The sequence below is a fragment of the Benincasa hispida genome, chromosome 9 (genome assembly GCF_027475165.1).
Source record: "Benincasa hispida cultivar pf3 chromosome 9, pf3_genome.v1.1, whole genome shotgun sequence".
Taxonomy (NCBI): Eukaryota; Viridiplantae; Streptophyta; class Magnoliopsida; order Cucurbitales; family Cucurbitaceae; genus Benincasa; species Benincasa hispida.
In genome coordinates, this window is record NC_143486.1 from 22,035,547 (window position 1) to 22,063,418 (window position 27,872).

General features: G+C 34.1%; 1 protein-coding gene and 1 pseudogene across 2 annotated transcripts; both read left to right on the top strand.

Annotated features, from left to right (window-relative positions):
- Positions 1–2,098: 2,098 nt before the first annotated feature.
- Positions 2,099–9,582, top strand: LOC120069145 (potassium transporter 5-like). The gene is made up of 8 exons (XM_039020827.2): positions 2,099–2,328; positions 2,408–2,651; positions 2,803–3,051; positions 5,378–5,428; positions 6,775–7,035; positions 7,603–7,770; positions 7,883–8,137; positions 8,372–9,582. Exons 1-8 carry the CDS (start codon positions 2,170–2,172, stop codon positions 9,256–9,258), a joined length of 2,274 nt encoding a protein of 757 aa, XP_038876755.1. The 5' UTR covers positions 2,099–2,169; the 3' UTR covers positions 9,259–9,582.
- Positions 9,583–9,908: 326 nt separating this feature from the next.
- Positions 9,909–25,324, top strand: LOC120069140 (potassium transporter 5-like; annotated as a pseudogene). Its single transcript, XR_016531693.1, has 8 exons — positions 9,909–11,417; positions 11,509–11,770; positions 11,947–12,106; positions 12,593–12,663; positions 12,873–13,133; positions 23,320–23,487; positions 23,608–23,862; positions 24,441–25,324. The product of XR_016531693.1 is annotated as a potassium transporter 5-like (transcript).
- The last annotated feature ends 2,548 nt before the right edge of the window (positions 25,325–27,872 follow it).

Below are 27,872 nucleotides of genomic sequence, written 5' to 3' on the forward strand. Positions count from 1 at the left end.
GAAGATATATAACATTTGAAAAATAATATTTTTCGAAGGTTAGTAAACATTTGAAAATTTTTTTTCGACGGGATATATTTCGACACTTTTCAAAAGTTGAGATAACCTTTGAAAAAAGATGTATCGAAGGTCTATTAAATGTTTTTTTTCTAAGGTTTTGACCTTCGAAAAAGGTCAATTTTCTTGTAGTGACCTATGCTCACATGTCTCTACATGAATTATCAGGATCATATTATTTGTAGAATTTTACGACAATTGTAACATTTACCAAGCGGGCCGTATTCGTAGTGTCATCAGGGTAATTAAGATACCCAGTTTTTTTCGATATTTTTCGATCGTCTCCGAATACAAATTAATATATTCAATTTTATAAAAAAAAAAAAAACCGATTCAAAGTAGTATATCGGTTTGATTGATCATTTTGACTTTTGATTGCACAAACCCCTAATTAGTCCATAGATGTCTTTTTATATGTCTAAGCTGTTTTTTTCATAAAGCACGCCCACGCGGCTCCAAGAAGTCAGCTAACGGCGGAATTTTAAGTGCTTTCAAGTTTCAATTATTTTCTATTTTCTACGACTCCATATCTTTGGGAGATTCATATTGGCATTACAAATAACTTTTTTTCTAAAAAATGTTTAAATATTATTTTGATCTCTATATTTTTTTTGTTTTAATTTATTTTGGTCTCTTTACTTTTATAAGATTTATTTTAGTCCATATACTTTCAATTTTGGTATTTCAGTTCCTATAGTTTAAAATATTCATTTTGATCTTTGTATTTTCAATTTTGGTTCATTTTGATCTTTAAACTTTCAAAAAGTGATCATTTTTTTCTTTTAAAAACGAAATGAAAACGAAAATAAAAGGAACTTGTCACTTTTTAAACTTACAAGAACCCAAATGAACCAAAGTTGAAAGTATAAGAACCAAAATGAACATTTTGAAAGAACATGGACTATAATAAACAAAAATTGAAATAATAGGGACCAAAATGAACCAAAACCTAAAGTACAAGGGCCAAAGTAGTATTTAAACCTAAAAAAAATCTCTATGTTACCCGAAATGTCATCAAAATCAATGTATTTGCTCTCAAATAAAAACAAACAAATAACAAAGTCAATGCTAAATTCAAGAGAAAATTGCGAGTTTAGTTTATGAACTTTTAATCGGGTGTCATTATCTCGTCTTTAACATTCAATTTCGTTTGATCAGGTCTTTGAATGTTAAAAAAGTGTATAATAAATCTTTAACATTTTTTTAAAATTTTTTATGTCTAATATGTCTTTGATTTTCTTTTTGTCTATAAGAACCTTGAATTATTCTATATCTTTTAAAATTTATGGACTTATTAGACATAAATTTGAACGTTTAAGTTCCATTTAGACATAAGATACAAGTTTATTTTATATGTAATAAATTAATTAAATTTTATTATTGTAGTATATCAAATACCAGCAGAACATTTTAAAGTTCGAAGACATATTAAACATACATACTTGAAAAATCTTAGAGAATTATACACATTTTTAAAAGTTGTAGAATTTTTTTTAGATATACACTTAAAATTTGTATAACTTGTAATTTAATTATTTTACTATTATTTTAATGCAAAATGAATACATCTTTCTACATATTTAAAATGACTTTTTAAAATAATAAATGATTAAAAAAACGTTATTATTTTGAAACATATCATTATAAATTTAAAGGATAAAGATGTTTTAAATCTGGTTAATTATTATAAAAGTTTTATCTAGTAAAATATGTGAAACATCTGAATATACATGAAGGATATATAAATGAATCGAAACTATAAAAATACCGTTAAAAAAGTTTAAACAAAATTGATAGTTCAGAGCGTATCTTCCTATCCGATAGCTATTATATATATATAAAAAAAAACTCTAAAATACAATGTATTTAGCTTTACTTTCATTTTTTATTTTTTCATATATTTACCAAGAAAAAGTGAACTAATTTAAAGAAATTAAGAGGGGAAAAAAAAAGTGGGGTAGAGTGGGGTCCACCCATCTAAAATATCTTCATCTTCCACTCCAAAATTCCCTATAAATACTCTGTTCCATCTTCCAAACTTTCTCAGGTCAATCCATAAACAAAAACTCTATTTTTTCTCTCTCAAATTCTCTCTTTATTCGAGATTAAACAATGGAACTCGATCGGACGGCCGACAACGATCACTTTCCCGATTTCCAGGAGAGCTCCGACGACTCGAGCCGCAACTTACCGGAAAGGAAGCTCCGAAGAAATGATTCATTGGACGTCGAATCCCGCACCGTCCCCGGCGCCGGCGCCCATGGCCACAAGGTTTATTTTGCTTTTTTCTTTCTACAATATTTTAAAGGCTTTTAGTATGTTTATTGATTTGGGTTTGGTGTCTGGCAAGGCGGCGGGGGCGGCGGCGACGGCGAGCTGGGGAGTGATTTTACATCTGGCTTTTCAGAGCGTGGGAGTTGTGTACGGCGATATCGGAACGTCGCCGTTGTATGTGTATGCAAGCACATTTACGGAGGGAATCAAGCATAACGACGACGTTTTGGGGGTCCTGTCTTTGATTCTCTACACCCTCACTTTGATCCCTTTGCTGAAGTATGTCTTCTTCGTCTTGCAAGCCAACGACAACGGCGAAGGTAAACATAATTATTTCACGATCAATACTGGACTATATTCCCTTCGCAAATTGAATATTTAATTGTGTATAAACAATGATAGTGATAAAATGAAAAAAAGATGTAATAAAATATGTAAAAATGAAAGAACGTGTATTTTCCATGAATGAAGGTGGGACATTTGCATTATACTCATTGCTGTGCCGATACGCAAAAATCGGGCTGATACCAAATGAACAAGTGGAAGATCAAGAAGTATCGAATTTTCAGGTGGAGCTTCCCACTAACCGCCTTAAAATGGCTTCTTCCCTTAAATCTAAACTTGAAAACAGCCGCCCCGCCAAGATTTTCTTGCTCTTCGCCACCATGCTCGGCACTTCCATGGTCATTGGCGACGGCGTTCTCACTCCTTCTATCTCCGGTAACTCTTCTCTTCTCTTCTCTTCCCTTTTTAGGTCAAATATTTTAAAATGTTATGTTCGGTAACGACAAATTTTTTCTTTTGGTATCTACTTTTTATTATTGATTTAAAAAATCAAACTAGATTTTGAAACTAAAATAATATCTTTTAAAAACTTGTTTTTGTTTTTAAAATTTAGCTAAAAATTTAACCATGGTAACTAAGGAAGATGCAAACTGAAATAAGGAGAAAATAAGATTAGTTTTTTTTTTTTTTTTAAAAAGCAAAAAACGAAATAGTTACCCGATAGATCCTATACTTTTAGTCTTTTAAGTTTTGAGTTTTATTTCAATTTAATTCATGAATTTCAAATTGTTTCAATTTTACTTTTGATGTCTGAGTTTTGTTTTAATTTAGTCCTTTAGATTTCAAAGTCTATTAATTAATTTAAAAGAACTATAATAAATCAAAATTTTCATCACTATTAAAATTAAAATTTAAAATTTTATTTAATTAATAGACATTAGCATCAAAGATGAAAAATAAGTATTCAGTTAAAAAAAAAAACGAGGTTTGAAATGCAAATCTTAAACTTAGGAACCCAAATTGAAACAAAAATCAAATCTCAAAAATAAAAATGTAACATTTTAAAATTTGTAGGACTAAATTAAAATTAAATTCAAAACATAAGAACTAAAAGGGTAATACTTTAAAATTTAGGGACGACTGTCTAAAAAAAAAAAAAAAGAAAGAAAGAAGGAAAAAGGAGATCCAAAACTAGGGTGCAACCTCATCGAGATTCTTTGATGGTTCAACAAAAATGTATTTTTCTTTTTCTTTTTTCAATCCCACTCCCTATACTTTTCCTTATTTACAACCTTCGTGTCTTTACTTTTTCTTTATTAGCAAATTATCCCACTTGTATATTATTTGTATGTATCTACATTCTTTTAATATATTTTGCGTGTAAGAACAAAATTATGACTTTTTGACTCTTAAGTTTTTAACGGATGGAACAAACATGCGTTTCCTTGGAATGTAGTGCAAGTTGAATGGTACAATAAATAAAAAAATATGGAGGAGTCCTAGAAATTGATGTAGGAAAAATACACCATATTAGTCAATATAAGCGTAGTTCAACTGATATAGTGTTTGTCCTATCGACTTTGAGGTTAGAGATTCGATTCCCTCCACCCACGGTTTAGTTACAATACCTTTGTAAAAGAGAAAAAAATACACTCTATTAGACGTTAGGTTTCACATGTTTTATTTGATAATTAATTGATTTTTAATTTTTGATTTTTGAAAGTTATGTATGAAGAAACGTTTTTTTTTTTGTTATCAATTAGTACACTCTATGAAATTAAAAAAAAATGTAGCTTTTAAAAAAAAGTGAAAAATTACCGTATGAAGAAACGTAGGAAAAAATAAACATAAATTTCAAAATAGAAAACTAAAAACAAATTTATTATCAATGGGGCTTAAATAAATAGATAGATAAGAATAGTTTTTTTTTTCAATCCGACAACGTGTGGAAGCAAGGTATAAAATGCCGATGTCGACAAAAATATCAAGATCTTAATTTTATAGAAATGTCGATAAAAATATAGATAAAACGTTGATGTTGATGGATATTTTTGAACAAATTATAAAAATAAAAAATTCAAAAAATAAAGTTTAATTAGGAATAAACATTGTTTGATTTTTAAACAAGTTTACGTATCGATGTTAATACATTAGTAACATTTTCTTACTTATTTTTGAAGTTTCGTAGATTTTTATACAATATAATGAAAATATCGATTCATCTTTTATATTGATATCTAATCCATGAAAACATAGAAATATGGATGAAAATATCGACATATTGACAAACATTTAATACTATTAGAAGTAGTTAAGGATCTAGTTGGTGTAAAGGCTGATGTTGACAAGTAAGAATAAATGTACATTCTGAAATTCCCATGTTCATCTTAAAAGAAAAATTTCTATGTTCACATCTTAATTTTTTTTCTCTCTTGAAAATCTAAATTCGACAATTATTTCATTTTGTTTTGGGGAAAGTAAAAAACAAAAATAAAAAAAGTGTTCTAGAGAAAAATAAAGAAAATTTTTACAAATAGAAAAAATATCAAATTATTTATAGAAATAGCAAAGAAAATAGTGATAGTAAGTTTCTATCACGGATATATTGATAGATTTTTTATTAATCTCTATCAATCTTTATAAAAAAAAGATTAAAATTTTATTGTTCTTCGTAAATAATTCTTTTTTTATTTTTCTATTTTTGAAAATATGCCAAAAAAAAAAAAATGAAGTGATAAAAGAAATTCAATTTTGGTGGCAGTTTTGTCGGCTGTTGGAGGAATTAAGAATGCTACCTCGACTATGACACAAGGTAATTTTATTTTCCATAATGTTTTGTAATATAAAAAATAAAATTTTTAATTATTTTTGTCGAGATTAATGATGTGTATTACAACTTTGTGATAAAGTTTAATGTTTTTTGTGATAAAGTTTAGTTGGTTTATTGTACAATCCTGGTAAATTATTCTCTCACAATTAATATATTGATGTATAACTTGTTTTTGTTGATAATTGTTGTCCTTTTCTCTTTAATTTTGAATTTAGTCATTCTTTATTTCTTTGTTTTATAATTTTTATTATACTAACTATTTCATTTCTTTTTCCCAATTTTTTTAATAATAATTTGCATCTTTTTTTAAATACAATAATTGAATTCTTAGCTAAATTTTAAAAACAAAAAACTACTTTTTTTTAGTTTTCAAAATTTGGCTTAGTTTTTAAACCATGAGTAAAAAATAGATAACAAATGAACAAATTTGAAGGTGGAAGTAGTGTTTATAGGCTTAATTTTTTTTTTTTAAAAAAATAAAAAATCAAATGGTTACCAAACATGCCATAAAAGAGTGGTTTAAAAAAAGTTTTGAAATTTAGCTTATTTTTCAAAGGAAAAAATGAACATGGTTTCAATGCTTGTTATGCCCTCAACCAACAAATTCTTCCATACCACTTAATATTGAACTCAATAAATGATAAACAAATAAATGACACTATTTTTATAAGTAAAAATTCTAGAAGAAAATATAAGAAGACTAAGAATCACTTTTAGTCTCTAAACTTTCATAGAAGTAGAACTGATCCTCTTCTGGTACCCTTCATAGTTTGTAATAATTTAGACTTTAAACCTTAGCATGTAATAATTTAATCTCTATACATTTAAATTTGTATAATTTAGTCCATATTGTGAAAAATCTCGCCACATCTTTATTTTTCACTATAACAAATAAGTTGTTATAAATTAATTGTAAAGTACAAGAACTTAATTAAATTGATACTTATTAAAGTTTAAAGATTAAATACTTATAAATTAGGCGAAGTACGAAAACTAAATTATTACAAACTAAAGTTAATAAATTACTCCATGAAAATTTAGGGATAAAATTGATTTAACGAAATAAGAAATATTAAACTTTGAGATGTTTCACATCTTCTTTTTCTCGAAAGAAATGTCATTGATGGTGATTTTTAGGTAGAATTCCTTTGAATGTTTCTAGCCATCTAGATTAAGAAAGAAGAACAAATACATTATTTTTGAAAAAAAAAAGATATTTTTTACAAATAATAATAATATTATTTTTTTTGGTTGAAGAACAATTCCTTAATTTGTTATTCATAGTCCTTTTTCTAATGTTTGTTTATTTGTTTTGTTTTATTTGACAGACAAAATAGTTTGGATATCAGCAGCAATATTGGTTTGCCTATTCATTGTACAAAGATTTGGAACCCATAAAGTTGGATATTCCTTTGCTCCAATTATTTGCATTTGGTTTGCACTTATTGGTGGCATTGGCTTCTACAACTTTTTGAAATTTGACCCTGCTGTTATCAAAGCTGTTAATCCAAAATACATTTTTGACTATTTCAAAAGAAACAAAAAGGATGCTTGGATCTCTCTTGGCGGTGTCGTTCTTGCCATTACAGGTCAATTTTCAATACTACGATAGTATAGATATAATAATTTTAAACACTTTGCTATTTAACTATTATTATTATTATTTTGTAATGTTCGGATGCCTTGAATTCTTTATTTGGCTCTTCAAGTGATTAGGTAGGGGTCTTACTGAACAGTCAATGAGTCAAGGTCTAGGGCGATACCCCTGGTGAGGACTCGGGGCCAATGCCTCTGAAATCTAAATCCTATATGCATTATATGTTACTTACAATTTTGAGGTTAGGATTTTAAAGGAGTGCTACATATATAAACCCTCTAATCCTATTGGTGCCTCTTCATCTGTATTATTTGATATTCTCCTATAATAATAAAACTGCTTTCTCCCTCAATATGTGGACATAGCACACTGTTAATGAACCACGTCAATCTCTGTGTCGATTTCTTCTTGTTCTTACTTTTTGCTTTTTGATTTTGTTTCGGTCATAACATGTAATCTAGCTAAAAATTGAATTATTTTTATCAACATTTTGAAAATGAGAACGTGTTTTTTGAAAGTTGTTAATTCTTTGAAGTTTCTAATGTTTATAAAAAAACAGGGACTGAAGCTCTATTTGCGGACGTGGGGCACTTCACTGTGATGTCCATAAGACTAAGCATGTGTTGCGTGGCCTACCCTGCCCTTGTCTCTGCCTACGTCGGCCAAGCCGCCTTTCTTCGTAAGCACATAGATCTCGTCTCCGACACCTTCTTTAGCTCCATTCCAGGTATTCAAAAGCTTAATTTAATAAGTCGTTATAGTTTATTAATTTTAATCATTTATTCATATTCTCAACCTACGCTCTGGTTATAATTGAGACTTGTAATTTGGTTGTATAGGTCCCCTCTACTGGCCAACGTTCGTGGTGGCGGTGCTCGCCTCCATCGTTGCCAGCCAAGCCATGATCTCTGGCACCTTCTCCATCATCCAACAGTCCCTCTCCTATGGCTGTTTCCCTAGAGTTAAAGTTGTTCATACTTCTTCCAAGTATGAGGGCCAAGTTTACATCCCTGAAGTTAACTATCTTCTTATGTTGGCTTGTCTTGGAGTAACTCTTGGGTTTAAAGATACAACGCGAATTGGGAACGCTTACGGTAATGGTTATAAGTTTGGTCTTTAAACTTTTATGTTTGTGTCTAATAGGTTCATAAACTTTCAATTTTGTTCCTAATAGATCATTAAAGTTAAAACTACATTTTTTTTAAGTGCTTTTTGAATCTAATAGTATTCAAAGATGGAATTAGAACCTTTGGAAGAATTCAATCTTTTTTCATGTACATTACTTCATTCTAATAAATCCACAACACTTGTTTTTGTTTTGAACACAGGCATTGCAGTGGTATTTGTAATGGCACTCACATCAAGTTTCCTAGTGCTCATCATGATTATGATATGGAAATCTCACGTACTTGTCATAATCTCCTATGTTCTCACCATTGGTTTATTAGAGCTTTTCTATCTAAGTTCAGTCCTTTACAAGTTTGATCAAGGTGGCTATCTTCCTTTAGCTTTTTCTGCCTTTTTAATGACAATAATGTACATTTGGAATGATGTTCATAGAAGAAAATACTACTATGAACTTGAACATAAGATTTCTCCTCAAAAACTCAAGGACATTGCTTCTCTCACAACTCTCAATCGTGTCCCTGGCCTTGCCTTGTTCTACTCTGAGCTTGTCCAAGGCATTCCACCAATCTTCAAACATTATCTAGCCAATATTCCCACTCTTCAAAGGGTCCTCATTTTCGTCTCGTTCAAGTCCCTCCCGATAAGTAAAGTCCCGATGGAAGAGCGGTTCCTGTTTCGACGAGTCGAGCCTAATGACCTTAACGTGTTTCGATGCGTGGTGAGATACGGTTACAGAGATATCATCCATGAACAAGAGTCGTTCGAGAGAGTGCTAGTGGAGAGATTGAAAATGTTAATAGAAGAGGAGTCGTGGAAGCTACAAAACGACGATGACGACGATAGAGCTGAGGAGAGAAGGAAGAGAATAGGAGAGGAGATAGAGGTGGTTGATAGAGCTTGGAGAGATGGAATAGTTCACTTGATTGGACAAAATGAAGTTGTGGCAAGTAAAGGGTCAGGGTTAGCAAAAAGGGTTTTGATCAATTATGCTTATAATGCATTGAGGAGAAATTTGAGACAAAGTGAAGAGGTCTTTTACATCCCTAGAAAACGTATGCTCAAAGTGGGAATGACTTATGAGCTTTAGGGGTTTTGTTTATTGGAGACCAAAAATCTATCAATGACTCCCTAGTTTGCTTACTAGAGCTTTTCTCATTCGTATAGAAATGATCAGGTGAAGTTCTAAAAGATAATGAAGTCGACCTATTAATTGAACCTCTACGCTAGCAAATCGTCTGAGTTTAGAAACATCTTTTCAAATTCTTCTTTGCAAGAGACATCCCATTGAGGTTTAATGATGTCTATGGAAAGCTTTATATAAAAAGTTTGTATGTATTTGTGTGTTTTTGAGATGTATATTTCTCAAATATCATTGTAATGAAATTAGTGCAAAATGTGTTTCCCTTCCTAATTGTGAGTGAACTTTGTAGTGATATTTGAGTCTACGAATGGAATATATATATAAATTGTAAGTGAAATTTGAAGGATGAGATTAATTTAAATTCCATTCATAACAAAAGAAAAAGTTGTTAAAATGTACTCTTATGATAGGAACAAGATTAACTATAAACTTTAATTTAATAAAGGTTAATATATCATATTATTTCTTAATACTTTGGGTCTCAATCCATGCGAATGTCCAAATTTAGTTTATATATTTTTAATAAAATCTTAAAATTAAACTCCTTTGGTAGTTTATTCTTATCATTTTTTTAAAGAAAGTTGTTATGGGTAGATTTGGATTAGGTCATAGCATAATTCACTTTACAAAGGTTGCAAACTATACAATAATAAAAAGGCGAAACAGAGCCAAAAAACCACCCCTTAAGATCTAATTTAGCATGGGATGAGAAGAGTTTGAGCTAAACCTAAATTGACCTGCTTAGTCTTGACCTCATCCAAAGATGAGGTCGAGGCCAATCCTTCCTATTTGATAAATAAGACATGCTTTGTCCCATTTGGGCCTCATGAAGAGGAGAGATTGGGTCAAAAGCCTAAATTAATCTCTTCAGCCTTAGTCTAGTTGAGCCTTTCCATTTAATGAATGGGCCATGCAAAATGCTTGTCCTGATCCATTTGACTTGAAAATTAATCTAATATGACTTGGAAACTCAAATCTACACATTCTAGGTTATAGTTTTTCTATAAATACATTGTGAGTTCAGAAGAAAGTGAGTTCATTCTCATCCCTAAATGCTACAAAACAAAAATCCAAATGGTGAATATATATATATATATTAAGGATCATACGTGATATCTCAAAGTATATATATACAAGTTGGACCAGCAAATGGATGTAAATTAGAAAAGAAAAAAAAAAAAAGAAAAAAAACATTCACACTATTTTTTTTCTAAAATAAGAGTTGAATTTAAAAAAATATAAACATATTAATTTCTATTTAATTTTAAGTTTACCAATTCCCCCCTCTTCTTTGGTTCTTCACCTTCTCCTCACTTCACTCCCTTATTTTCTCACACTCATTATAACATTTGATCTAAATATAGACCAATCCATTACCATAATTATGGACACCAGGGATGGAGATTAGATTAGAAAGATGAAGTGAAAGCTTAGATTACACACACACCAAAAAAAAGAAAAATAAATAAATAAATAAATAAAATAAAAAAGAAAATAAAGGGAAAAAAAAAGGAAAAATGAAAAGAAAAGAGAAAATATTTTAGTAAATTTTCAGACCCACGGCCGGCGACGATCTACACCACGGTGACGCTACCAGTCCGGCGAACCCACAGTCGGTGATACCTGCAAAATTATATATAAAAAAAAAAAAATGGTAAAGAGGAAGAGGTTGAAGAAGAAGAAAAAGGAAGGAAAAATCGTGGAGAAGATAAACTAGTGTTCCCATTATTTCGAATAAGAACTATTTTTATTAAAATGAATTGAATAACAAAAATAGAATGTTTTTCATACCTAAGCCACCTCCGAACTTAACTTTAATAAAGGACTGACTCTAAATCTTTCTCCCCGAAAGAGACCTTCGTTACGACAACTTTGTTCAATCACCCAAACTATCTCGAGTTAACCGAAAAACTTATTTTCTTCTCTCTTTCTTCCCAAATAAAACCATGGAAGCCGATCGGACGGACGACAATGATCACTTTGTTGATCTTCAAAAGAGCTCAGACAACTCAAACTCCAACTTGCCGGAAAGGAAACTCCAACGATTCGATTCATTGGATGTCGAATCAAACACCGTTCCTGGCGGCCACACCCATGGCCACAAGGTTTATTTTACTTTCTTTCTCCTTATATTTTTTTAATCTCTTATTATATATTTTAACAACAGATAAAGCCGTCGCTTAGGATGGCCACAAGGTTGATTCGGGTTTGGTGTCCGGCAAGGCGACGGAAACAGCGAGCTGGAGAGTGATTTTACATCTAGCGTTTCAAAGCATGGGAATTGTGTACGGCGATATCGGAACGTCGCCGTTGTATGTGTATGCAAGCACATTTACGGAGGGAATCAAGCATAACGACGACGTTTTGGGGGTTCTGTCTTTGATTCTCTACACCCTCACTTCGATCCCTTTGCTGAAGTATGTCTTCTTCGTCTTGCAAGCCGACGACAATGGCGAAGGTATATACAAAATGATTTTATAGTACACGATCTAAATTGTAATTAGACAACTCAATGGGACCGTAAAAAAAACGAAGTGTTGTCCAAATTGTATTTTTCTTATTTTACCATCAATATTTTTAAAGAGTCATTACTCAATGGATAGTTTTAAATATGGACGAATAATAATAATGAAGGTGGGACACTTGCTTTATACTCATTACTATGCCGATACCCAAAAATTGGGCTAATACCAAGCCAGCAAGCAGAAGATCAAGAGGTATCAGATTTTCAGGTGGAACTTCCTTCCAGCCGCCTTAAAATGGCGTATAGTTTTGGAAGGGGACACACGTATCCGTATTAGGGAAAAAAAGCCAAAATTAAATATTAGATACATATCTAAGAAGTATACGAGAGTATTGATATTCTTGAAATATATGTGTTTCATAGCTTTTTATTATTTACGATCTACAACACTTTTCTTTATTTATTTCTAGTTTTTCCTCTTTGTTTGTATTATAAACAAACTTTTTTTTTCATTAATTATTATCTATTTTCAACAATATTTTTAGAAATCAACCAAAAATTTAAATTTTGTTGATTTGTTTTAAAAAATTGACTATTTGATTAAGAATTCAAGTATCTTTTCAAAAATCGTGAACTCCCAACAGTGGTCTTTATTAGATAAATGATATGCATAAGTGTTAGTGGTAGATCGATATACAATGATATTTTATTATATTTAAAAATATTTCTAAGAATGGACAACTATTTTTTTTTTGGTGAAAATTTAAAAAAAGAAAAAAGAAAAAACGGTTGAAGAGAAAAATAAAGTTATGAAAGAAACACAATTTTGGTGGCAGTTTTGTCGGCTGTTGGAGGAATCAAGAATGCTACCTCGACTATGACACAAGGTAATTTTTCCTTTTGCATAATGTTTTGTAATATATATAAAAATTTAATTAATTTTATCGAGATTAATGATATATTATATTACGTATTTAGTTTCTAAACTTGCACTTTCATAATTTATAATAAGTTAGTTTTGATATTTTCAAATTTATAATAATTTAGTCTATATTTTAATTCCGACTCTTTTTAATGGATATTTTTTTATTTGCAGATAAAATAGTTTGGATATCAGCAGTAATTTTGGTTCTTCTATTTATGGTGCAAAGATTTGGAACCCATAAAGTTGGATATTCCTTTGCTCCTATTATTTGCATTTGGTTTGTACTTATTGGTGGAATTGGGTTCTACAATTTTTTGAAATTTGATCCTGCTGTCATCAAAGCTGTTAATCCAAAATACATTTTTGACTATTTCAAGAGAAACAAAAAGGATGCTTCGATCTCTCTCGGTGGTATCGTTTTTTCCATTACAGGTAAATTCAGTACTACGATACTATATTAACCACATCGCTATTTAATTATTACTAGGTCAGGTCTATAACACGTGTGATGCACGTAAAATTTATAATTTAAATATATTGTTTACATTATTTGACTCGAATAGCTATTATTTGACAATAAAAGAAATAAAAAATAGGAATTTAGTAAAATTTTAAAAGGTCCACACGGTTGGATCATAATTTTTTCTCCACCATTAGATCATGATTTTCCATATCTATGGTCTACATCACACCTATATATGAATAAATATCACTTCAACACGAATAATTATGATTGGAAAAAGTCATGACTACTGTTCGTTCATATATATTTTGAACTATTAGATAATGATGTTTTATATTGACGGTTAGAACCGTGACATGAATACATAAAAAGAACACATCAATTTGCATGTAACCACCTCGTTTTGAATAGTTGTGACGAAAGACGAAATAGAAATTATGGAAAGCCATCATCCGTCAGGGCAAAATGGAGATGTAAGGATTCTCCTCTCATAGTCACTTATATATATATATATATATAGTACAGTATAGTATAGATTATTTTGTAATCTATGCTAAAAGTTAAATTATTTAGGTCTCATTTGGCATTTTATTTTTGTTTTTGAAAATTCTACTTCTACCTCTAAATTTCTTCATTTGTTATCTACTTTTCACCAATGGTTTAAAAAACCAAGTCAAATTATGAGAACTAAAAAAAGTAGCTTTCAAAAAGTTGTTTTTGTTTTTGAAATTTGGTTAAGAATTCAACTATTATACTTAAGAAAAATGCAAATCATTGTAGAAAATGTGGATGAAATAGGCTTAGTTTCAAAAAACGAAAAAAAAAAAAATCAAATGCTTACCAAAAGGGGCCTTAATCTTTAGCAAAATTTCGAGAAACAAAACATGAATTTTTTGGAAGTTAATTCTTTGAAGTTTTTGTTAGTAAATCAAAAGTGCAAATTAGTTTTTGAGATGGTATAGTCAATTCCTAGTTTCTAGGAAATAGTTGAAGTTATTTTTAGTTGTAGTCAAGTCTAAGTTCCTATTCTTGTGGAGTTAGTGGGATTAGTTGCTAACATTGTGGAATCTATTTTTAGATTCACGATATGTATTTATATGGAGTTTTCTAGAATGAAATACACACTTTCCATTTTTCTCGTTTCCCTCTCATTAGTTAGAACAACAGTCGTATAAGAGCCCTCAATTCTTAAGGGATCTGTGAGTAAGAATCAGTGAAATATCTCTGAGAGAAACTGAGTGATACACCTATGAGAGTTGTTAGAGATGGAATTAGGATCAAACAGTCTTTCTTCATTGGCTCCACCTGTGTTTGATGGTGAAAACTACCAGGCATAGGCTATCAGAATGCAAGCCTACATGGAGGGTTGTGATTATTGGGAAGCAGTTGAGCAAGACTATGAGATTGATCCACTTCCTGATAACCCAACAATACATCAGATCAAGACTCACAAGAAGAGGGTCACTAGGAAGGTAAAAGCTCGAGCTTGCCTATATGCAGTTGTGTCTCCCGCCATATTCAACAAAATTATGGCCTTGAAGTCGACAAAGGAGATCTGGGAGTTCCTCAAAAGTGAGTATGAAGGTGATAAGAGGATTAAAGGCATGAAAGTGTTGAACTTGGTGCGAGAATTCAAGAGAATGCAAATGAAGGATTCTTAGTCCATTAAAGAGTACTCAGATAAGTTGATTGGGATTGCTAACAAGGCAAGAGCATTAGGAACCAATTTATTTGACAATAGATTGGTTCAAAAGATTCTAGTTTCAGTACCTGAGAGATATGAAACAACCATTGCTTCCTTAGAAAATACTAAAGACCTCTCAAAACTCAAGGTGATAGAAGTGGTTAGTGCTTTGCAAGCATAAAAGCAGAGGAGGTTGATAAGACAAGAAGGAAGCATTGAGGGGGCATTGAAAGCTAGAGTGCAGCAGTGAAAAGGTGGAAGAGAGAAGAAGAGAAGTGGCAGCAGTAGCTCAGAGTCTGCTGCAAAGGATGCTGGTAGTACATGCAAGCATTATAGGAAGTAGAATCAACCACATTTCAGATGCTGGAGAAGGCCAGATGTGAAGTGTAGAAGATATCATTTATTGGGGCACATTGAACGATTCTGTAAGGAAGCAAAAACTCAACAGCAAGGAGGAACACATGTTGTAGTACAACAAGAAGAAGATAAACTCTTTGTGGCTACTTGTTTCTCATCAGTCACTCAATGTGATGATTGATTGGTTGATATTGGGTGTACCAATCACATGACAAGTGACAAAGAGTTGTTCAAGGACCTTGACAAGTCATTCAAGTCAAGGGTGAAGATAGGAAACGGTGAGTATCTAGAAGTAAAGGGGAAAGGCATAATGTCAATAGAGGGCTGTGCTGGAACCGGTGATTACTGAAGTGTTGTTTGTCCCTAAAATTGATCAAAACTTGTTAAACGTTGGTCAATTAGTAGAGAAGGGATTCAAAGTATTGTTTGAAGAATGAAAGTGCCTCATTTTTTATTCCAATGGGAATGAGTTGTTCAAAATAAAGATGCAGCACAAGAGCTTATCATTGGATCCACTCGAGAAGGAGCAGATAGCTTTCAAGTGTCAAGTAAATGACACTGAGTTATGACACAAGAGGTTGGGGCATTTTCATCAAAAAGGGTATGTACAAGTCTGGGGAATTTATTTTTTTGAGATTTTTATACCAGTTGCAAGAATGGACACAATCAGGTTGCTACTGACTGTGTCAGCCCTGTTAGGGTTGATGTCCTAAAGTCTCGTGTCCTGTAGTTTGTAAACAGTTTGTACGAACGCTTGTATTGTATAATATATGATATTTTGCTTCACATCTTGATTTTGCTCAGTTGTATGTTTTATTTGCTTTACCACAAACCAATAAACATAAAATTTTTGGTTATCTTATATAACTGATGACTAAAATTAGAGGGACGCAATTATGTGATGCATGTATTAAGGTATGCGTTGATACTCATGCGTTGGAATGAAACTATGCGTTAACGAATGTATGCGATGACCTTGCGTTCCTGTCACAAGTTTTCTTGCGCTCACGCCAAGTATAACGCGAATGCAAGTTTCTCGGGTGATCCGAGGTTGAACTCAAGGACTTGTAACTAAATGCTATGCGGTAATGTGTTTGCAGCGGTTGAATAAAAGAACGATGGAGGTTTTAAGCTACAACCTACTCCTACTCCTAACTAACAGAAAAAGCAATTAGAATATGAATGAGAGGTAGAGACACGACAACCGTTGACGCGTAGTAAATGCATGGAAAATAGATAAATTGTGAGGATATCTTCATCGCAATTCTAAGCTTGACCGCAAGGGCAACCTCAGCCAACGCAAGCTATGCGATCATGCTACACACACTTGAGCCTAATTCTAGGACGCATGCGATGTATATGCTATAGTGCCGAGAAACCAATACCTAAACTTCCATACCCCGCTCAGTGCTCTTGTTGCATGAGCGTGATAGCGGTATACCATCGTATCCTACTTTTAGACGTATGAAATATCCTATCCATAGGGTGCATACCCTGTGTAATAGCAAACGGAGCTTATCTCTAAGTTCCCCATTCTTGCTTATGCGTTCCAATCCGCTCTCTTGAGTCTTAGATTTGGTTTTTAGACTACTCTCTCAAGTATGCCTAAATGATGAATGATGCACTCAAGGTAACCGTATAAACTTGGCTGACGTAAGATTATTCCTATCTCTAGTGAATACTTGCTTACATTGCTTAATGCGACCAACCACTTACCCTTCGGGACAGTTAGTTGTTGCTGACTTTACTCATAAACAAAGCATTGCGTCCGCCTATAGACAGGCGTTGCTACAACTTCACACTAAGCAAATAAGATTTTCTCACAATACTCTCGCAACGTACACCTCCCGGTGGTTTGTTACATGCTTCATATTCCTATGTCGCATGATTAAGTATGCGATACTCTAACAGTCTCACTAAGTGATGCAATGAATGTTAAAGGTGCTAAGCAAAGAAAGATGGAGATGGAATCGAAGGAAACATAGAAATGCATTGAACACACAATGTATTAATTTCTTAATCCAAAATGTAATACAATACAATACAAGAAAAGAAGACAAAATGAAATGACCAGCTGGAAGCAATGTCTTGCTTCCAGCAGATGTGTGTCAAGGCTGCCGGTGGTGCCATGGAAGGGCGGTGGAGCTAACTTTCTCGAGATCTAACTCCAGCGAAGGCTCCGGTCGTCACTCGGAATGGATGAAGGAGATGAAGAACTCTCAAGCTTTCTTCTAACGCGTTCGTCTAGATCACAAGGATCCACCCGAAGGTAGGAAACCTTGAATGAAAACTTTGGATGATTTGAAGTTATGATCAGTGGCTTCTATTTATAGAGCTTGATCGTCGACAACATTAATGGACCTGCTCTGATTTTGACATTTGCAGCGCGTTGGTCTTTTTCTGAATCTCGGCTGCTAACGACGTGGTAGGTGAAATGTCAACATCATGTTTTGATTTTCCTGAGATATGCGTTGATGCTTCCATTCCACCAACCTTGCGGTAATCTTGCTATTATGGTTATCATCATGTAGCCGCAATCTTGAAATGACCACAATCGCTTGGTTATCGCAACTTCTACACGATGACCGCAATTGCTTAACGATCGCAACTCCTAGGCGATGGACGCATGCGGTTGATTACCACAACAACCATGCATTGAACGTATGCGTTCATGTTTGCGATGGAGAATTTCTCCGCATGCGGTCGTCAATGCGATAGCTCGGCTTCTGTGTCTGCGTCTGATTCCTACGTTAGCTACAAAGATAGACAATTGAACGCATAATAACACATAATAGTGGGTTAGCTGAGATTCTTGATGTTGAACGACACAAACTCATTTTCTCATGAATTCCTAACATAATTGCCGCATATTATGCTTAACAGCCCTCTTAATTCTAAATAAAAGGCCTAAGATGACGTGCATTTCTGCATGTCATCAGTAACTTAAGCATGTATGTGGTGACATACAAATGGATCATGTCTTAAGTGATAACCAAAATGGTCTGTAGAATATGGAAGTAGGAGGGAAACCTTATCCTGGTAATGCTACGGATGCGACCCGTTTTGTGGAATGATCACAAGAGTTATGACTTATCACAGATGGCCTGTTCCTGATCATTCGTGTAGGGGACATGCGAGCAGGGGCGTCCTATACAAAGAGTTTGTATAATACCTGACCACGAAGTGTTAACGTCTCAATATATAACACTGTTCATGACAGAGAATTCGCTTCACTAGGATGACCATAGGTAACATGACCTTAGTCCTTAGTGAGTTATGAACTCCTTCCATTGAGGGCGGTGCTTTGATTTGTATGGGTGCGAGTGGCCAGGTCGCCTATTCAAACCTATCATTTTGGAGATTCGTCTGATTTTGGAGCTGGGAACTTAACTACACAAGATGGAATTTACTCCTTTTCCGAGGTAGGGGTAAGTAGATAGATGGCTCCCTTAAGGGCTGGTTCCGAGGCTTGAACGAGGTGGCACCACACACTTTCTCTTGGCCAAAAGGTGTTCACACATAGTTGGACTATGTTGTATTGTTCATTAGAGGAATCAGTGGTACTTAAGGAGTGAGATGTAACTACAGGGACAAAATGGTGGCCCAATTGTACTTACGAGCATCTGTGAAGGGTCATCGTACTCATGATTGGTTATATCTGATGGACACAGAAATATATATGTGGTAAGAAGAGTTCAGCTGTTGGTTTTTAGTGGAATGCCGGCAGTTAATAGATGGTGGATCTCGTGGCTAAAGAGTTTAGTCAGCTATTCACGTACCGTTGGAGCTTCAAGCCACAGGTCCATTAGGTCCCCTAGGTAGCTTGGATAAAGTCGAGAATCAGTGTTTGGGTCAGTTTGAAATGTTCAAATTGACAAGAGAGAGTTCGATTATATATGATATAATTGAACTAGTTAATTATGTCACACCCCGTCCCAGACCACCTTCTGATCCTGAAGAAGGGCATGACTGCAGCAGTTATCAACCCTTTCGTTGACACTTACTACCAAATAACTCTTGTGGAAATAACTCTGATACCAATGTACAAATTGAATAATCAATTGATTAAGTAGGCCCATTTTATTTTACAACAATGTAACGTTTATACAAATTCAAGACTTAACTACAAATTTATAACATCAACTGTAAAACCCTCCGGAAGTGTAACTGTGGCTTGTGGCAGACCTTGACCTTAGCAGCACCCTAGAACTCCTCACCTTTCGCTACCTGGGGGGGGGGGGGGGGGGGTAAAATATAAAACATGGAAAACATGAGCTATAAAGCCCAGTGAGTGGTGCCTTTAGATGAACAAATAACTTCGTCAACAGAAATATACTTTTGGGAAAGCAATACATAGTCAACAAGAACATTACCATAAGTTCATTATTATTTTTCAGCCAATCTGCTGGACAATCCCCAGCTTGACTGCTGGTTAAAACAATCAACCCCAGCTTGACCGCTGGTTATCATATAATAAAACATCCCAGTACTTTCACACGTATACTAAGACAACAACATTTCCTGTGGAAACTTTCCCTGTACCCTAATATACACATCGATTATTTTCCCGCTAGCTATGCTTAGGTAACTTGACTTATTTCCCGCTAGTCGTCACTGACTATCATTTCCTGCCGACCGAAGCCGACTATATTTTCCCACCAAGTACCCTTTTCATGCATGCTAACTATGTATCCCGGGTACAATTTCAGTTTCCAAAACAAACATACAAGCAATATCTTAACAAACATATATCCTTGATCATGCCAATTTAATATTATCTCCTATATATATTTACCTATATATAGAAATTATATCAACAATACAACACACAATAACCACTCACCTTGGCTGGTTAGGAACTTTCCTTTCCGAAGTTCCTTAGGTTTCCTTGGTTTCCCTTTTTGAACCCTAAATTCCAGATTCAAATATCAGCCTAGATTACTCATAGTTCCAGATCTTATTTTAAGACACTTCCTTCTGTAAACATGTTCTAAAATGTCTCAAGAAGCTTACCATAAAATCTTAGCTTATAAATCTTTGTGGTTTGTCCGGAATCATCAAAACATCAATACTGGCCCAGCTTACCCGACAGCCTGACCCTTCTGCATTTTTCTCAGCTTCTAGCCCGATTCCTTGGAGCTTCTTCTCCGGAAACCCCACCATGAAAAATAGACTCTTTTATCTTTCAGATGGCTTTAGAATTACTCTAAATTCACGAGTATTTTGAGAGAACGTCTCGTGCTAAATTGATGCTACTTCCTGTCTTTTCGTCCCGATAGCATCTCCCCTCTTGGAACTTCTTGACCAACGCATGGTCTTGCTACCAATGCATGATCTTCTCCCACTTAGTCCTCAAACACTCTTCTTTATATCCTTTGAAGATAATTTGAGTTCTCATCTGAAGTCCTTGGCCTTATTTATAGGCGTCCAAGATTGCTCCATGGCCTACTTGGCCGCATGACCAAGTGTCTCTTCCTTACACCATCAACGCAATCTTGCATCAGCATAAGCCAATGTGTCCTCTTCTCCTTTCACCAACGCATAGCCCTCATCCTTTACATGTCTTCTTATGCCTCCACCAAATTTGCTTAAGGTTCAAGAATTCCTCCTAACAAGCCACATGTCCGGATGACATCCTCCATGAGTTCATCCTTCTTATGCGTCCATCAACCCTTGGATGTTCAACACATATTAGGCCATCAACGCATAGTCCATACTCAATGCATATCCTATAGTCAACGCATAGCAAGCCAATTCACTACCATTGCAAGAGCTAGCCATCTACAACGCATAGGATGGTCGCTCATCCTCGACGCATGGTTCACTAGGTAGCATCGCACGACTTGCTTGGCACGGGCGCATTGTGCTGGCCACCAACGCATGGGCGTGCTTGGCCACATGGGCATGGCCGTTCAACAGGGTGCTCGCTGCATAGGCATCGACGCATGGGCATGGCCGCTCGAGAGGCTCGACAACGCTCGACGCATGGCACTTGGCACACGCATGGGCGCTCGACAGGCTCGGTAGTGCTCGACGCATAGGCTGGGTACATTGACGCATGCATAGGTAGTTTGGTCGATGTTGCTCGACGCATGCCACCCTCCAGCCCTCGTGCCATCCCAATGCCTCACTTCTATTTTCCTTCCTTCACCAATGCATCCAATACATCCAATGCATCCATCATCCAACGTATCTAACGCATCCATCATCCAACGCATCCAACGCATCCAACACATCCATCATCCAATGCATCCAACGCATCCATCATCCAACGCATCCAATGCATCCAACGCATCCAACCAGCCTAATGCGTTGGTCTAACCTCCAAGGCATTCACCATTCCCACTTTAAATTCTCCCTTTTCCCAAGTAATCTTTCCAAGATCTTATGACCAATGCATAGTACTGCCTAGTCCAACATTTAGTCAATTTTTCATCAATTAAAACTTAACTCAAACTACTCAAGGAAAATCTATTCAACACCTAGAAATTTTCTTCACTTCAACATAGGATTTAACTCTTACTTAGTTAATTTCCTTAACCACCTGCTTAAGTAGGAATAATGAAAATTCGGGTTTCATAAATTATATATGATATAATTGGCTAAATGTATGAGATACATTATTTTTGATGAAATTAGATATAAATATAACTTATATTAAGTGGAGGAGAAATTACTATACTAGATATGTGATATCAAACTATAAGATAAGAACATTATATGATTATATTCATTTATTATTAAATTGGTTAATTATGAGAAAATTGGCCGAATTACTCTCCTCAATCGTTCGTTAGTGGGAGAATCTCATTCGGTTATTGTAACCGAAGAATAAAATGAAAATTTGTTTCATTTTGCAAATGTTCGAAGATAACACAATTAGTGTGAAAACGTAAACGATCGCTTAATTAAGAGCCTATATGATAGTGTCTCATTGTCTAAACGATCACACACTCGGGTCTAAACGATCACACGCCTTTCTCTAAATGATCGCTTAGCTTTCCTAAACGACTGCCTAGCGTGCCATGTTTTCTAAACGATCGTATACCTTTTACTAGGTGATCGCTTAGTAAAACCTACACGATCGTGTAGCTTTGTCTAAATGATAAGCACTCTGCTATACGATAGCTTTCTCTGCCACTTGCTTATCGTCTATACAATCAGCCTTTCCTTCTACCTTTACCAAATTCACCAAAGACCACACTTTGGATTGTCATTGCGAGAATACCAAGGGCTCTAATTTGTGGTGTCGCCCCCGCTTCTTACTTGTTCGTGCTTTTTCGTATTGCTGCCGTTCGTGTAGACGATCGTGCTGCCGTAGCCGACTAATTTGCTGGGCGATAGAGTTCGTAGATGTTCTTCTGCTGCATTTGAGTTCGAGTTTGAAGAGAGTTTTTAACTGGTATGAGAACTCATTCCCTTGTATTTTATTATCAAAGCATGCCGTTAATTAGTGTTTATTAGCATAACTATCTGTTAGAATGTATGTGTTGTATTTCGGTCATAATGAAATCGGAAAGATCCGAATGCGCTCATGGATGCTTTTCGTTAAGACTTCCTTCAAGCCCAGCATGGATGGAAGGTGTATCAGCTAGATGTGAAGTCAGCATTCCTAAATGGAGTGTTAGAAGAAGAGATCTATATTGAGCAACCAGATGGATTCATCATACCAAGACAAGAGCAGAAGGTTTATTTGTTGAAGAAAGCTCTCTATGGGTTGAAGCAAGCTCTTAGGGCATGGTACAACAAGATGGATGATCACTTGCTGAACTTGGGTTTTGTTTGAGTCGTTTTCAAGCTCTTAGGAGCAAGTTAGGCGTTTGTAGTATTTGAGTTACGAGGATAATGTTCAAAACTGCAAATTAGTTTTTGAGTTGGTCTAGTCAATTCCTAGTTTCTAGGAAATAGTTGAAGTTATTTTTAGTTGTAGTCAAGTATAAGTTCCTATTCTTGTAGAGTTAGTGGGATTAGTTGCTAAAATTGTGGAATCTATTTTTAGATTCAAGATATGTATTTATATGGAATTTTCTAGAATGAAATACACACCTCCCATTTTTTTTCATTTCCTTCTCATTCTTTAGAACAACAGTTTTTAATGTCATGGAATTAAACAGGGACTGAAGCTCTCTTTGCGAACGTGGGGCATTTCACTGTGATGTCCATAAGACTGAGCATGTGTTGCATGGCCTACCCCGCCCTCGTCTGCACCTACGTCGGCCAAGCCTCCTTCCTTCGTAAGCATGTTGATCTCGTCTCCAACACCTTCTATAGCTCTATTCCAGGTATCCTAAAGTTGAAGTTAATGAGTCGTTATAGTATATTAATTAATTAACCATCTATTTATATTCTCAACGTTTGACCTCCTATGTTTAAGCTCTTGTTATAATGACTTGTAATTGTAGGTCCTCTCTACTGACCGACGTTTGTGGTAGCCGTGCTCACGTCCATTGTTGCCAGCCAAGCCATGATTTCTGGCACCTTCTCCATCATCCAACAGTCCCTCTCCTATGGCTGTTTCCCTAGAGTGAAAGTTGTTCATACTTCTTCCAAGTATGAGGGCCAAGTTTACATCCCTGAAGTTAACTATTTTCTTATGTTGGCTTGTCTTGGAGTCACTCTAGGGTTCAAAGATACAGTGAAAATCGGGAACGCTTATGGTAATTTTTTCTTTTGATTCTTATATTTTTTTTTCTTTTTAGTTATAAGTTTGATCTCTAAAATTTTCATGTTCGTGTCTTATAAGTTCACAAACTTTCAATTTTGTTCCTAATAGATCATTACGTTTTCAATTTTGTGTCAAATCTAAATTTGTGTGATTTAAAAAAAAAAAAACAGTAATGACCAACTAATAATATTTAACCAGAAATTAAAGTTCAAAAACTTATTAGATATTAAGGAATTCAACACTCAGGTTTTAAACATAAAGTATCTATCAGACACAAAATTGAAAGTTTAAGACATTATTTTGACATTTTTTAAGATTCGTGGACCCGTTTGATGATAAACTTGTAATTTTCCCTATATATCAATATATACTAAGAGGAAATGAAATGAAACGACAAGAAATCAAATCAAGTTAAAACAACATACTTTTGGAAGGGCTTTGAATCTAACAGTAATCCTTATGAAGAATTCAATATATATTTTTTTTATATTGTCATTGCTAATGAATTCATATTCATTAGTTCATTTCATTCTAATAAATTCATAACACTTATTTTTGTTTTGAACACAGGCATTGCAGTGGTTTTTGTAATGACACTCACATCAAGTTTCCTAGTGCTGATCATGATCATGATATAGAAATATCACATACTTCTCATAATCTCCTATGTTCTCACCATTGTCTTATTAGAATTTTTCTACCTAAGTTCAGTCCTTTACAAGTTTGAAAAATGTGGCTATCTTCCTTTAGCTTTTGCTGCCTTTTTAATGATAATCATGTACATTTGGAATGACGTTCATAGAAGAAAATATTACTATGAACTTCAACATAAGATTTCTCCACAAAAGCTCAAGGACATTGCTTCTCTCACAACTATTAATCGTATCCTTGGCCGTGCCTTATTCTACTCCAAGCTTGTTCATGGCATTCCTCCAATCTTCAAGCATTATGTAACCAACATTCCCTCTCTCCAAAGGGTCCTTGTTTTCGTCTTGTTCAAGTCTCTCCCGATAAGTAAAGTCTTGATGAAAGAGCGGTTCCTGTTTCGACGAGTCGATCCTGATGACCTTAACGTGTTTCAGTGCGTGGTGAGATACAGTTACAGAGATATCATCCACGAGCACGATTTATTCGAGAAAGTGTTGGTAGAGAGATTGAAAATGTTTATAAAGGAGGAATCATGGACGCTGCAAAAAGACAACGACAATAAAGCTGAGGAGAGAATGAGGAGAATAGAAGAACAGATAGAGGTAGTTGATAAAGTTTGCAGAGATGGAATTGTTCACTTGATTGGACAAGATGAGGTTGTGGCAAGTAAAGGGTCAGGGTTAGCTAAAAGGGTTTTGATTAATTATGCTTATGATGCATTGAGGAGAAATTTGAGACAAAATGAAGAGGTCTTTTACATCCCAAGAGAATATATGCTCAAAGTGGGAATGACTTATGAGCTTTAGGGGTTTTGTTTATTGGAAACCAAAAATCTATCAATGACTTTGTGGTTTTCTTATTAAAGCTTTTCTCATTAGTCTAAAAATGAGACAAAGTTATAAAAGAGAATAAAAGGCTATATGTTTTGTAGAATAAGAAGTTGATTGAAGCAAATATGTTGTAGAATCTTATAAGTCTAGCTAGAAAAATCTTCACAAATTCTTCTTTGCAAGGAGACAACTCTGAATAGAATACATATAGAAGGTTATATGTTATTGTACTATTGTGTGTTGAGATGTATATTATCTCAAATATTTTTGTAATGAAATTAGTGGAAAATGTTTTTCCCTTCTTAATTGTGATCAAACTTTGTGAATTATATTGATTTCAGTCTACAAATGGAAAATATAAATAAATAGGTAATTTAAATGATTAAATTTCTCAAACTAATAACACCTAGTTTAATTACCACGACCACGAGAAAGGATGAAGAATTTGAACGGTGAAATTAATTTAATTGCATTCTTAAGAAAAATAAGTTGTTAAAATGTGGAAACAACAAGATTAACTATAAAATATAATTTAATAAAGGTAAAATACCATTTTATTTTATAATACTTTGGGTTGCAGTCCCTAACCCTAATACACTTCACATGTAGAAATTTAGTTTATGTATTTTTAATATAAAATTAAGGTTATCTGCCACACACAATATAATGTTGTCACATACAACACATCAACAATTTTAGAAACAAATAGAAAAATAAAGAGATAAACTTTGAAATATAAGAGAAAAAATTCAGTAACCCAATTCGACGATATACCACCTATACGTTTGAGGGGAAGTATGCCTAGGAAAGATACTTTTACCAATATAAAATCAATCAATTAAAATGTTGCACTTATTTATAAATAGATTGCAAATACAGTGACATTTCATCTTCTCTAAACACCACATCTATGCTTGTAACACATTTCTTTTTAGTAAGATGCCATAAGAGAAATCACTTAACACCTTCCGTGAAGTCTAAAAACATGCATTTGATTACTCTTGGTTTTAACAACTTCCTTTGATTCCGATGTATATATGTTGTGCACTCAAACACCTTCAGTAAGATGCCATAAGAGAAATCCCTTAACACCTTCCGTGAATATTTTCTTTATCTGGAAATATCCGAATGCAATTTTCTGTCCAATATTTTTCTTTATTGAGATGCGACTTATCTTTTCCAAATGAGAATTTGTTTATTTTCTTGGATTTGTTTATTTAAGGAGATTTATGTTGAACATTTAGGATTGTCACTTTTGTTAATCAAGCAAGACGTGTTCTATTCTACGACCATTAATGTGCAACGTTGTGTTTTTGCTTGTTGCTTACTATTCCGTTGTGCAAGTTCTTCATCTGTTGAAGTGCAACACTTTATAGTAAATCACGGTCTTAGGAGGAGCCTAAGCATTGCTGCCAGGAAAGAGATTCTCAGTCTTAGGAGGAGCTTAAGACTCAGCTTCGAAGAAGGAGTTCTCTATCTTAGGGGCATCCTGAGATTCATTAGTGAAGGGAGTTCATTGACTAAGGGGAAGATATCTCAGTGATAGAAGTCCCACACACTGTCAAAAGCCAAAGTGTCTAACATTAATATATTATCAATCTTAGGAGGAGCCTAAGTATACTTAAGAGGAAGTCTCAAATCTAAGGAAAAGCCTAGGAGGTTAGTGAGTTACGCTCTACGTGAGTTATTGTAGTGATCGTGTATTACAGATATGTACTATGTTATCAATAGTTTAACTCTTTAATATTAGTGGATTACCTTTCCTAGGCACACTCTCCTTCAGATGTAGGCGAATTATCACCAAACTAGGTTTCCAACTTTTGTGTGCCTTTACGTGTTTACTTGCTGTTAGTATTTTTTTGTTATAGCGCTTGTCAGTGCTTTTCGTTTAACATTCATGTTTCGAGTGGAGAGTCATTCTATTTCTTTTTCAATTGGTATTAGAGCGGGTCACCTTCACCTCAGATACTTCAATCATGGATGAGATTAAAGAAGGTGGCTCTACCACTCATCCTCCAGTTCTAGATGGAACAAGTTATTCATACTAGAAAGCTCAAATGAAAAACTTTTTGAAGTTGATAGATAGTAAAACTTGGAAGGCTGTGGTCTTTGTGTGGTCACATCCTACCACCAAAATTGATGATGGAAAGGAAATCTTGAAGCCAGAGTCTTAATGGTCTAGAAAAGAAGATAAAATTTCATTCGAGAATTCTCGTGCCTTGAACGTCATATTTAATGGTATAAACCACAACATATTCAGACTAATTAATACTTGCATCTCTGCTAAGGAAGCATGGGATATCTTATCTGTTGCTCATGAAGGAACTTCTAAAATCAAGATGTAAAGCTGCAACTACTGACGTTGATGTTTGAGAATCTTAGAATAAATGATGAAAAATCCATTGCTGAATTCAATGTTTGGCTGTTAGACATCAAATGAGCCATTTGTCTTTAGAGAGAAAATTTCTGAGGAAAAACTTGTGCGGAAGGTTCTTAGGTCTTTATCTGAGATATTTGACATGAA

Excerpts from the sequence above, each read along its gene's own strand:
- LOC120069145 (XM_039020827.2), top strand. The coding sequence starts at position 2,170 with ATGGAACTCGATCGGACGGCCGACAACGATCACTTTCCCGATTTCCAG. Across the intron at positions 2,652-2,802 it reads AGCCAACGACAACGGCGAAG|GTGGGACATTTGCATTATAC; the intron begins GTAAACATAATT and ends CCATGAATGAAG. Across the intron at positions 8,138-8,371 it reads GCGAATTGGGAACGCTTACG|GCATTGCAGTGGTATTTGTA; the intron begins GTAATGGTTATA and ends TTTTGAACACAG.